Here is a 12,974-nt window from a genome sequence, read left to right on the forward strand (position 1 = left end):
CACTTCTGTTGTATGCGCTAGCAGTGGCCGAAGTTCACGCGTGCCGAGAAATTGAATATGTGCACGATGCATTGAACATGACCGGAGTTCATTCCCGCTTCACCACTGCACCGATCGATCAAGTTACCGGAAGATACGCGCCCGCGTCTTGGTCGCGCCGGCATTGCTGAAGCAGGAATGATTACTAATACTTTCAACTTCCATCTCTTCAGCACGGTTAAAAAATGGCCAAGCTGTCTACATTGCTGCCTCTATTCCATATTGTAGGGGACATACTAGTTAAAGTTGTGTGCGCATGTCGTACTTGTGCTATGCAGCGACAGTTCGGCAGCAGTGCACTAGGAGCCACATCTAAATTTTGCCTCTGCTTTTGCAGCCCGAAACCGGACTCGACCAACGTGCTATCGCCCCTTCTGACGTCTACAGTGCCGCGTGTGTCTGCACCACAACAATGATCGGAGTCACGTGGCCAGAGCTACTCTTCGGCGACTGCGCAAGGGTCGGACAAGCGCAAGACCACAGCATAAAACCATCAACGGAGCGAACACCTGTTACAGTTCGGCAGCAGTTCGGCAACACCTCCAGGTGGCTCTCGGCACCGCCACAACGCGGCCCACACAAGAGGCCGCATTTCTACCAGAGAGCTTGCCTTCGCGCATAGCGTTCGCCGCAAGCGTTTCCTGGTAATGTTACATAAGCTGCAGTTCCCAGGAAGGTCGAGAAGCAGTCAGGGATTTTTTAATGCTATCGCGTTCCACTCCTAAAGGCGAAGCTTATAATAGCATTATTATACCGAGAAATTTCGGTTTCGGTATCTGGGTACCGGGTGATGCTGTGACGTTGTAGGAGAGGAAACGCAACACGGCTTGGTCACGTGGGTCACAAAAATAGTGACGTAAAACTATGCTGCGTCATCTGCTCGATATAACGCCTCCTCGTTGCTCGAGCATACGCGCGCTCTGGCAGCAGAGGTAAACTGGCGACTCGAAGTGCATGTCGCGATTATAATCATTGCGAAGAGCAACAACAACAGTATGAAAATACTGCGGCTTGTGACAGTCGGTGTTCATTCCAAAGCGCGGTAAATAAGCTTTAGCTTTGAAGTGAACCGGAAAAGGCCTAGCGACAATATCGGCGCCACGGAACGATCAGCGGCGGTGAGGCTGCCGTTGGTGCCAGAGTGACGACTCCTCGGTCGCTGATTGGCCGCTTCGCCATACGGCTGCCGCACAAATCTTGAAGGTAGTGACTACAGTGACGGGGCCCGGCACTTTAACATCTGCACTACAGTGACGGGGGCCGGTACTTTAACATCTTCACTACGGTGACGGGGCCCGGTACCCTAACATGTGCACTACAGTGACGGGGCCCGGTACTTTAACATCCACACTACGGTGACGGGGCCCGTCGTTTTAACAACAACACTGTAGCGACGGGGCCGTCACTATAACGATGTCGGTATTGGGGCGAGGGATGGATGGATGTTATGAGCGTCCCCTTTGGAACGGGGCGGTGGGTTGCGCCACCAAGCTCTTGCTACTATGCTGCCTAATATCCTACCTAGGTTAACCAATGAAAAAAGAAAAACAAAAAAAAACACTATGAACTACCGCGTCCAAACTTTCTGATCCCCTATTGCGAATTGTGCTTTTGTACGTCTCCGTCTTTTGTCGTTTCCCTACTTTTCTTCCACCAATCCTCCAATCGCCTCTTACTAATGTCTATTGCGGACCTGTTTGCTTTACCACTGCTCCCGCTGAACCCAAGGGCTTCAAGGAGGCCAGTGGTGCCTAAATCGACCGCTGGATAGACGTCTTCACATTGTAATAAAATATGCTCCGTCGTTTCCCTAGCTTTACCGCAGCAAGCACATGCTTCTTCTTCTTTCTTATATCTCGCTTTATAGGTGCGTGTTCTAAGGCATCCCGATCTCGCTTCGAAAAGTAATGAGCTTCCCTTTGAGTTATCATAAATGGTTTCTTTTCTGATTTCGTTTTTTCCTCTTAAGTAGTTACTCATGGCAGGTTTCTTTTCCATTGCCGCCACCCATGAGATTAATTCAGCCTCTGACTTTCCGCTTGAGCTTCCTTGTTGCTGTGTTGCCCACCCCACAGGCCGCATACTTGCTGGTAAGCTTCCTAGTTCTTTTCCTCCACTGTGAATCAATGTTTTGCCTGTACAGATACCTGAACACTCTCCCAGCCCATTCACTTTCTTCCATATTCCTCAGCCGTTCTTCATACTCAATTTTACTGCGAGCTTCCTTCACTTCAAAACTAGTCCAGCCCATATCCCCCAGCACAGCTTCATTTGTAGTCTTCCCGTGAGCGCCCTATGCGAGGCGACCCACAGGCGAGGACGACTTACGGAGTCGCCATCTGTCGGAAGCGCCTCACATGCGTCGGCGCTAAATAAACATACTACGCGGCAGCCCTCCTGAACAATTTTGCAAGTACTCTCGAAATGGCAGTATTTTACCTTTAAAATAATAATGTTGGACAAACAGAAAATACAGAATGGTTTACAGACGCTATCTCTTTACCTACTACGTACTATCGTGAGCAATATGAGCAGGAACACGCGAGCGCGTGGCAATTGCCTCGAAACCGACGTGGGGCGATGCGTTGCGGCCGCTGTAGGAAACAAAGTGGAAAGGGCGCCGCGGTTCCGCCAACTGTCGGCACTCCCGCCTCACTAGCGTTGCTGCGTAACGGCACCGGATTGCATGTCACCGGGCGCTAGCGATGATAAGGCGGTTATGGCATGCAGAGCGTGGACCGCGCTGTCTGTAGTTCAGCGCAAAATACCGCTGTTAACCTTTTTTGTTCCTTTTTTCTTTGTCTGAGTGTGCGTATGTGGAGCGGTCAGACCCGATTCTTAGATATTTGCAAGCATGCGACAGGGAATATTTTCTGGCCGACTTCTTAAAAGGTCTATCGTAAGGCCAGTCGCACCTTTCATGGAAACGTTCGAATCTTTGATGAACAAGAAAAGAAGTAAAAACGCTACGTCACGGCCGACGCGCATCTTTAATTTCTTTTTCGTGGCAAATGCTTATAAGGGAGACCACGACTGCCCGCGGTTAGAAGTGCGTTTCAGCGTCCTGCGATGTCTCGAGTGCCGTTGAATAAGCGGGAAGAAGTCGTTGAGTTGTGGAAGAAAGCTTACTCGCAGCGAAACATTGCTGCCTTGACGGGCTGCCGGTTGAACACAGTCAACAGGATAGTGCAGGCGTACCGAGATGAAGGACGCATTAAGGATGCGCCGCACGAGAGGCGACCTCGCGCCACGTCGGCGGATCAAGACCTACAAATTGTTGCTGCAGTCAACGAGAAGCCATTTCTAAATGCGAAGGAGGTGCGCAGTACTCTTGCCCTGGAACATGTAAGCGACAGCACGGTGCGGCGAAGGCTAAGGGAAGCCGCCCTCCGTAGTCGTATCGCTGCTCAGAAGCCCCTTCTCACAGTTGCCAACAAGACTGCTCGCCTAAAGTTTGCTGTCGATCACCGCAGCTGGAAGGTCGAGGATTGGAAATATGTCATCTTCTCTGATGAATCTACGTTCTCAAGCCGCTGGGACCAGCAGAGAAGAGTGTGGCGCATGAAGAATACGCGCTTCTCTCCGCAGAACGTCAAGCAGGTGGCCGCAAGTGGACGCACGTCAGTAAACGTGTGGGCGGCTATTTCGCGGGATGGCCTAAGTCCCATTGTAAGAATCCCTGAGAGATTTACGAGTTCTGCATATTGCACATTGCTGGAGCACGAGATGATCCCCTATGCACTGAGTGGTCCACACCCGGATGGGTATTATCTATTCCAGCAGGACTTGTCTCCCGTTCACACAGCAAAGGTCGTGGCACGTCTTTTAGGCGAACTAGGGGTAAGGAGCTTGGAGTGGTGTGCGAAGGGTGCAGACATGAACATCATAGAACATGTTTGGGCACGTATGAAGGCTAACCTTTCAAGACTCTCCTTGGACTCGACGACCAGTGATGAACTGTGGGAAGCCATAAAGCGCGAGTGGAAACATCTTCAAGATGACAAAGCCTTCATCGAGGCTCTCTACGTGTCTCTGCCAAAAAGAATGGAGGCCGTCATTCAAGCAGGCGGAGCCATGACCCGTTATTAACGCATGAAGCCTGCAAGGAAAGGTCAAGCTGTAACACTGATGTATTGGGATACTTTTTGTGTGGATGAAAATTTTGTTACCATTAAGCAATCGTCTAATAAAACCTTTAAATTCACTGCTGCGTACAACTTTTCTTTGTTCACAATAACCGAGACATAGAAAAACACGCATAACAAAACAACCCTGCTTTTTCCTGCGTGCGAGCGCTATTACAGGCGCCACAGTATCACGCCGGTATCATTGCGATACGTTCCGCAAGTATGATAAAAAGAGAGCTAGAGATATTTTGCGCTCAAGTACAGACAGCACGGTCCACGCTCTGCATGACATAACCGCCTTATCATCGCTAGCGCCCGGTGACACGCAATCAGCTGCCATTACGCAGTAACGCTAGTGAGGCGGGAGTGCCGACAGTTGGCGGAACCGCGGCGCCCTTTCCACTTTGTTTCCTACAGCGGCCGCAACGCATCGCCCCACGTCGGTTTCGAAGCTATTTCCCACGCGCTCGCGTGTTCCTGCTCATATTGCTCACGATAGTACAGTAAGCTGGGACACTGCGCGCGGTCGCCGCGATCGATTCCCCCGAACCGGTTTGCGTGAAACGTAAACAATCGCTGAGAAAACTATGTGAAATATGTTCTTATAGTGGGATGGCTGTCTGTGTAATTAAATGTAGCATAACAGAATGAAACTGCAATGCAGCGATCGCACGGGTTCGCGGTGACCGACTTCGCGTCTGCATGCATGTCCTCGCACAATGTTTCGCTTTCGCTCCGAGCACGTTTTCGCACCGTGCCGTGAGCTTTATGCCGCAGCATATGAGCATTTGACACTACGCAAGCAACCACTGTTGCATGGACACTATCGGAGCTGTTCAAAAATAATTTCGTTATAGCTAGGGTCTTCGACGCCTACGGCGACTTGTGATGTTCCGTCGCGATGATTCAGTCTTAATTTTCTTTTCTTCTAAAGTCTTGGAAGCTTCAATATCATTATTTCTCAAATTTCATCGAACTGCATGTTTAGCGGTCTTCTAAGCGAGCAATTACCCGCTGCTTCTTTTTCTTAATTCAGTAGAATATTCATTGTCTGGTGCTACACAAGCAGGAACATGTGCCGTGCCTTTTTTAATGTTTTTACCGTTCCCCTTCCATTAGAGTGAACTTTCTTTATTATAATCATCATAGGTGGTACAGTGCATACGCAAAAGATTGTTGGACTCAATAAACGCAAGCTAATGGTTGGGTCCGGATGCGAAATATAATAGACATTCGGTACAAGCATAGGAGGATCAATACAGAGGATGAAAGCAACAATTAGCACATAAAAAACAGAAAAACAAATATATTTTTATTACACCATACATAAAAATTATCACCAGTTACATAAATTATCAAACCGCAAAGAACAGAACGCCAAGCATGAGTACAGGCACCAAATCAGTGGTTTATAGCTAATAAATACGATTTCAGTGCTCTGCCGAAATTTCGTTTCTTTTATTTTGGAGGGTATGTTGTTCCATGCCTTAACTAAAACAAATTCAATTAGTCTTTTTCCATATACATTATGTACAGGATGCAAGTCGACATATCCAGCGGCAGTACTTCTGGTAGAACCTGAAAAAAAAATATGGACACATGGAAAGGATGATTGCGTTTCACAATATTGTTTACATAGATAGCTATATTACGCCTACGCATAAGATCGAATGGCAATATGTTTAATTAAACAGCCTGCTGGGTGTATCGGTTCTTGAGTGCGTCATTATTCTTAATGCCCGCTTTTGTATGCAACCAAATGGAGCATAAGATAATGAAGCTTCAATGCAGCGATCGCACGGGTTCGCGGTGACCGACTGCGCATCTGCATGCATGTCCGCGCACAATGTTTCGCTTTCGCTGCGAGCGCGTTTTCGCACCGTGCCGTAAACTATGTGCCGCAGCATATGAGCATTTGACAGTACGCAAGCAACTATTGTTCCGTGGACGCCTATCATATAGTATCCAGCATCAACCTATTCGTAGACCAAAGCTTCACGACAACCGGGAAGCGCGCGCGGACGAGCGTCTCAGTGCGCGCTTTCTGCTACTCATGGAACATCGCAGCCCGACGCCGTATCAGAAATCTTTCTCGGGGAAGTGCTTGTTGCACAACCGAGTTGTAGCCAATGGCTGCTTGCCGGTTCTACGTTTCGCGCAACTTTTTGTCCTGCGAGTATGTCTAAAGGCTGACACAGGGGCTCCGTTGTGTACGTCCGGCACTGCGGCACCGAGCAGTAGCCTACCAAGTTGGGCGCCTTCAAAGGCAGCCACTACCTATTATAGTACTTTCAAGTGTTGTCAAGCATACACCCGAAGCGGGAAAACCTCCCCACTAAATCAGAACCGCAGCCGCAGGTGGGGACTTTAAACTTTCGTTTTCAGCTCGCTTAGGCGCTTCCGAAGCAGTCGACGCGGCCACTGTGTCCACGTGAGGCTTCATACCACCTCACGCCGACGGCAGCGTCAGCTCTTCCATGTGGTGGAGCTCGCCCCCAATAGTGACGGGTCTCTTCCGAGCACGTGCTTCGCCAGTCACAACGGACACTTCATCCTTACACGTGTTTCGCCAGTCACAAGAGCAATCTGTTCACTGCACATGTGTCGTTAGTCAGTCGTTTTTTCTTTCGTTCTTTTTCTGTTCCTCCACCTTTCCACACACTCTGTGGCAGTTGCCACGGCCGTATTACGGGCCACGTATAGTGTACCCGTCGTTAAGTGATGGAAAACCTCGCTGTTTTACCGAATGGCCCGTTCGACCTGGGAGCGACGTTTTCATCTTACAAAGACCTGCAGGCTGCCATCCGTCAGTACGAAGACGACAATTATGTCCAGTTTTGGGTACATTCATCGAGAACTATTGCAGCAGCGAAGAAGGATTGAGAAGAGACGCGGATCCGGCTCTGAAGTTTGCTGAGATCGAGTACGTTTGCACTAATGGGGGTCGGAAGTTTACTTCAAGATCAACAGGTGAACGACCAAATCAAAAGTTAGTTTCTTGCCAAATCAACTGTAAACTTAAACTACTTCCTTAACGCGTGACCTTTTCTGATTCACCCGCCGTGGTTGCTCAGTGGCTATGGTGTTGGGCTGCTGAGTGCGAGGTCGCCGGATCGAATCCCGGCCTCGGCGGCCGCATTTTTATGGAGGCAAAATGCGAAAACACCTGTGTACTTAGATTTAGGTGCACTTTAAAGAACCCCAGATGGTCGAAATTTCCGGAATCCTCCACTACGGCGTGCCTCATAATCAGAAAATGGTTTTCGCATGTAAAACCCCATAATTTAAACTTTCTGATTCACGGCCTTCGTTATTACAGGACGACGAAGATCGGCTGCAGAGCCAGAATAAAGTTCCTGACATCCCAAGACGGCCATGCCCATCAAGTTAAGGCAATCGAGACAGCGCATAACCACATTGTTAGCAAGGTTAGTAGCGGGCTATTGTACATTCTTGTATTACTAGGGCGTGTAACAAACAAACATGGAACAATTTTTAATGCTGCAGAGCACCTCCTGCAAAGTCGCGACCAATTATGAAGTAAATGAGTGGCTTCAATCTCCACTGCTTTCGTTACAAGGGTGTTATGAACAACTGCCACGACAGCGTAAGCTAACTGGGCAACAACTCAACGATACTGAGAAGATCCTCTCGCTAGGAGGGAATAAAAAGCTTATCCAGACTAACCTGCGGAGCAATGGCAAGATTGTGCTGCTTCGAGATCTTCGTAATGTGCAGGCAGCAGCAGCAAAGAAAGAAATCTATGCTAGTGGAACACTGCAGTCGATAGCATCTATTGCCAGGCAAGCTGGAGGGACCCTGATATCTTGGCCAGAGAGGAAGACAACCAGCTCATTGGGCTGTTTTATCAAGATGAAGACATGAGAAGTGCATTTCAAAACTACCCCGAGATAGTATTCGTGGATGCTATTCATAAGACTAATGACAGGAGGCTGCCACTGTACTTTATCTGTGTAGAAGATCCGAATGGGTACACAGAAGTTGCCGGATTCTTCCTGTGTGTGTCAGAAGATGAGGACACAGTTCGCTCACTCTTTCATCGATTTGTTGTGCTCTCTGGAAGTGAGCACATGCTCAGAACGTCTGCAGTGATGACAGACAAGGATTTTACAGAGAAAAAAATACTTGGAGAAATATTTCCCAATGCAAATTTTTACATTTGCCTGTTTCACGTCCTGCGTACCTTTAAGAGGGAAATCACACAGCAGAAAATGTCCATCACACCACCTCTTAGAATTGCAATCCTGGAAAAGCTGCAGTCAATGTGTTATGCTAGGACAAACGAACAGTACTCGCAACTGCTGCAGAGCATTCAAGATATGGAGTGTCCTCTGGTGATGGCATACTTCATGAAGAATTGGCACCCAATAAGACATGAATGGGTGTCAGGAATGCAAGGGTCACTGACCTTAGGCAATAGGACAAACAACAGGGTTGAATCTATTAACCAGAAAGTAATGCAAATTATTTCAAAGTATGAAAGCCTTCCACGACTTTTCAGTGATCTGATGGCACTGTTAACAAGCTTTCGTATTGAAAGGGACCACCGTGCTGTGGAGTCTTTGTTGAAAACACCTGCAATCTTGAACTTAACAGAAGACGAGAGCAAGTTTGCACAGCTCCTCACACCATATTGCTTTAAGAGGGTGCGTGAACAACTGAGAGCATGAACCAAGTTGCTCCATCAGTGACATCAACTACTGACCAGTGCACATGTCCCACATACAGAGCTCTTGGAATGCCCTGCAAACATATGTTCCATGAGCGGAGATTGGAAGGCCTACCAGCATTTCAATTGTTTGGTATTGCTGAACGCTGGACAAAGGCATACTATGCCAAGACCTGCAGAGTTGCAACATCACCAGAATATGCACCTGGGACTGCAGCTGTCTTTGACTTGCACAGCAATGCAAGGCCAAAAATATTGTCTGAGATACAAAAATACAGAAAAAGCAGCGAAGCATTCCAGAAATTGGCATCACGCATTGCTGAGCAGCCAATGTCTAGGTTTGAAGCTTTAATGACAGCGGTAAGGCAGTTCACCACTGCTGTAGAAAATGGGTCAGGAGTTGTCATCGTCGAATGCCCAGATCAAGAAGACGCATCAATGTCAGCTCCAGCTACATACAGCCAACATGGCACATCTGCTGCTGCTCCTTCACCTGCAGGTGAGCCATTTGCATGTATCCACATCTCCTCGTGAGCGCTTCCACACAGTTGTACATGCACCTATTTTCCTTCAGGCGGACACCAACAGCAGCCATCTGAAGACAGCGCGTCTGCTGCAGCTTCTTCACCTGCGGGTAAGCTGTTTGCATGTATCCTCATCTCCTCGTTAAGGGTTCTACACAGTTGTACATGTACCCATTTTCCTTCAGGCGGACACCTACAGCAGCCATCTGAAGACAGGAAGTCTGCTGCGGCTGCTTCACCTTCGGGTAAGCTGTTTGCATGTATCCTCATCTCCTCGTTAGGGGTTCCACACAGTTGTATATGTGCCAATTTTCCTTCAGGCGGACACCAACAGCAGCCATCTGAAGACAGCAAGTCTGCTGCAGCTGCTTCACCTGCGGGTGAGCCATTTGCATGTATCCTCATCTCCTCGTTAGCGGTTCCATACAGTTTTACATGTACCCATTTTCCTACAGGCGGACACCAGCAGCAGCCATCTCAAGATGCCATGTCGATTGAAGATGTTATCCTGCCCACAACAATAAAACATCGTGGTCGACCGAAAGGGAGAGGTCAAACAGTTGTTGGCCTACCAAAGAAGAGAAGGTGTCTACGACCAACACCATTTGTAATGAAAGCCCCCCTTGAACGTGCCGTAATGATGCTTCAGTGGTTTGTTGAAGTAGGCGCAGCAGTAAAGGCTATCAGGGGACACAAGATTGGTGAAGAAGAAATTGAAGTCGCCCCTGAGAAAGTTCCTTCAGCAGTTATGGACGACAGAGTTGAGATACGTGAAATCCAGAACTATTTCACTGATGATGGGTGGGCCGCACTCACTGCAACAATTACTCAAAAGCGTAATCTTAGTTTGTGGACATGTAGTGCATGTCAGCAAAGGGTCCATGATAACGCCATTGTGTGTGGTGGGTGCCTGGAGTGGCTGCACTTTAAGTGTGCGTCTGTCACATCTAAGCCAAAAAGTAAGGTGTGGTTTTGTCGGAATTGCTATGTGTGAAATTTTTTGAAAATGTGCAAAGTTTTCTCTAACTTATATGGGCATGTTCAGATTACGGTAATTAAGGTCTCATGACCATTTATTGTTTTCAATGAAATGTTTGTATGTGATAGGCAAATATGTTGACACAAAGGAATAACCTTTAGTTCTGCATGAAACGCTCTAGCTTTCTTGGGAAAAAGACTTGTACGACAAGAGGTGGAGAATGCTATTTTTGCGATTTCGCAAAGTTCCAAGTTTTGGGCCCTCCTGCATGCACAATTTATTTTTGTCATGCTTGAGTATTTTTTCATGCAAGCCTAACAACTTGTACTGTTTAAAGCACTAAGTAACATTTCTTTTGTTTCTTATTCTGGGAAAAAAATCCTAAACGCTGCTCCAGGTGCTATGCGCTACAAAGAAGCCACTTTTCAGCCCAACTTTCACTCAAGATGTATCGGCATTTGATCAGTGATCACCGAGGAAAGTCACGCACAACAAAAATTTATCGTGCATGCAGGAGGGCCCCAAACATGGAACTTAGCGAAACCGTTTAAATGGTATTCTCCACCTTTTGTCATATACGATCATGGTCATAGGACGTCGATTACCGTTCTTATCTCAACATGTCCATATACGAGGTCTGTTAGAAAAGTATCCGACCTTTGGCTGAAGAAATAAAACTGGCATAACTGGAGGATTGGAAACCTAATCACCCTCAAAGTAGTCTCCTTGGGACTGCACACACTTCTCCGAGTGGTGCTGCCATTGTTGGAAACATTCCGAGAAGGCCTCTTTCAGAATTTAGCTCAGCTGTGGTTGCAGCCATAATGTCCTCTCTTGTCTGAAATCGCGCTCCTTTCAATGACCTCTTGATTTTGGGAAACAGCCAGAAGTCGCAGGGGGCCATATTAGGAGAGTAAAGAGCCTGTTGAACTACAGGAGTCTGGTTTTTTGCCAAAAAAGTATCAATCAAGTGCGAGGAATGTGCAGGAGCATTGTCGTGATGGATGCGCCAATTTCCTGTTGACCACAACTCCGGTCTTTTACGCCACACAGCATCAGGTAGGTGACGGAGGACATCCCTGTACAGGGTGTCTACCAAGTTGACATTTCCAAATTCCCTGAGTTTTCCAGGTTTTCCCTGAGTGCCTTTGCGAAATTCCCTGAGTGATGTAGAACTATGTTTTATGGCAAGACGGGGTGGAACCATATCGCCCGATGCTGTCACTCTTTAGTAAGAATATGAAAAAAAAATTTTAAAAGAACCGACTTAATCCAATTTGAATACTAAGTTTATGTTATTCAAAAAAAGAATAGAAGGGAGAGGTCAGTAAAACGCACAGCAAATAAAATGTCTTCGAAAGAAATTGCGAATCGAGTCAGACATTCTCAAATACAAACAAAAAGGAGATGCATACAGAAGCAAATATTTTCGAATATGAGCTATTTATACCAACTGATAGCAAGCTCAGTGGTATGAGGCCCGAATTTTGTCACAATTGAGAGTCTCTCTCAACAGCTCGTAAGTCAACCTCAGCTGTCCTGAAATACCCCCAGCCCGCGCACGACGCCTCAGTGTTGTGTTTCACTGCTTTAAAGAGTCTATTTTGGTTTGTATGAGGGACACCTGCATCTCGGCGTCAGCCAAGAGTGTTTTTTGAGCTCGGGCTCCTTCAAAGAAGCACTCGCATACTTCATTCCCCGTTCATTCCTCAATGCGTCGGACCTCTCTGTTCTCGTTCTCCTTTTGTCGCGCGTTCGCACTACGGACCATTTGAAGCATACTCTTGGTCAGTTTACAGTCAACGTCCAATTTTTCGGACCCCCTAGGGGCCGCGAATACTTCCGAAAAATCAGGCAGTCCGAAAAAATAAATGCATGTCTTTTACTGCTCTTCAGGGCTGAAATCGACACAGACACGTCTGAAAAAGCTCTGAATGCCTGTCAGTACACTTATTCGGCATAGCGGTGCTCCTACTGTGACAGGAGAGGGCGGGTGGACGCGTGTAAAATTAAGGAATACATACTGTGTCCCGTGACAATTGCCGCTTTCTACACTTGTTAAGCTGCACCGCAATGCTTTTGCTAATGCTTCACCGCGTCACAAAACTGTACTGAGGCGAAACTAACTTTCAGGAACCAACATTATGGAAGGCGCCGTGCTTTCCGAGCTTCGAAGCCAAAATTATTGCTGACAGCGGAGAAATGAAGAAACACGGCACCAAACGGCATGAAGCTTAATAGCGAACGTCGAAGCAGCTAGGCGTAGCGTTGCCGCAGTGGTGGCTACGGCTTCCAGCGGATCTGCGTGCGATAGCGCCGGTTCGAGGCGGCGAGGTAATCAAAATGGCAGCGGTGGTGGCTTTGATTAATGCCGTTTCCTACCTGCGGTCACGCAGAACGTCCGGAAAATCGGACAGCAAAGAGTTCTTGGATCCGAAATTTCAGACGTGCTGATGCATTGACTCTATGGGGTACGTGGTGGTGCCACGAAGCCGTGCAAATTATCGGGAATACGGAAAGTCGGTCGTTGACTCTACACTGGCAACTCCTCCAGCCGACGACAGGGCGTCAAAGACGATTCATTACGATTCCTGTCTGTTACTCGAGCCAGCATT

At 47.7% G+C, this 12,974-nt stretch overlaps 1 protein-coding gene across 2 annotated transcripts in view; it reads right to left on the bottom strand.

The window, feature by feature from the left end:
* The window catches only part of Ufsp1 (UFM1 specific peptidase 1), a 207,439-nt gene that overhangs the window by 49,632 nt on the left and 144,833 nt on the right, over positions 1-12,974 (bottom strand). The window contains exon 5 of one of the 2 annotated variants that reach the window (XM_055065149.2): positions 5,458-5,744. The exons of the other annotated variant lie outside the window; for it this stretch is intronic. Coding sequence (XP_054921124.2) covers positions 5,503-5,744 — 242 coding nt within the window. The 3' untranslated portion in view covers positions 5,458-5,502. Of the gene's footprint in view, positions 1-5,457; positions 5,745-12,974 lie in introns of those variants that run through there. 2 annotated transcript variants of the gene reach the window in all.

This window comes from Dermacentor andersoni, chromosome 10, assembly GCF_023375885.2.
Source record: "Dermacentor andersoni chromosome 10, qqDerAnde1_hic_scaffold, whole genome shotgun sequence".
NCBI classification, from domain to species: domain Eukaryota; kingdom Metazoa; phylum Arthropoda; class Arachnida; order Ixodida; family Ixodidae; genus Dermacentor; species Dermacentor andersoni.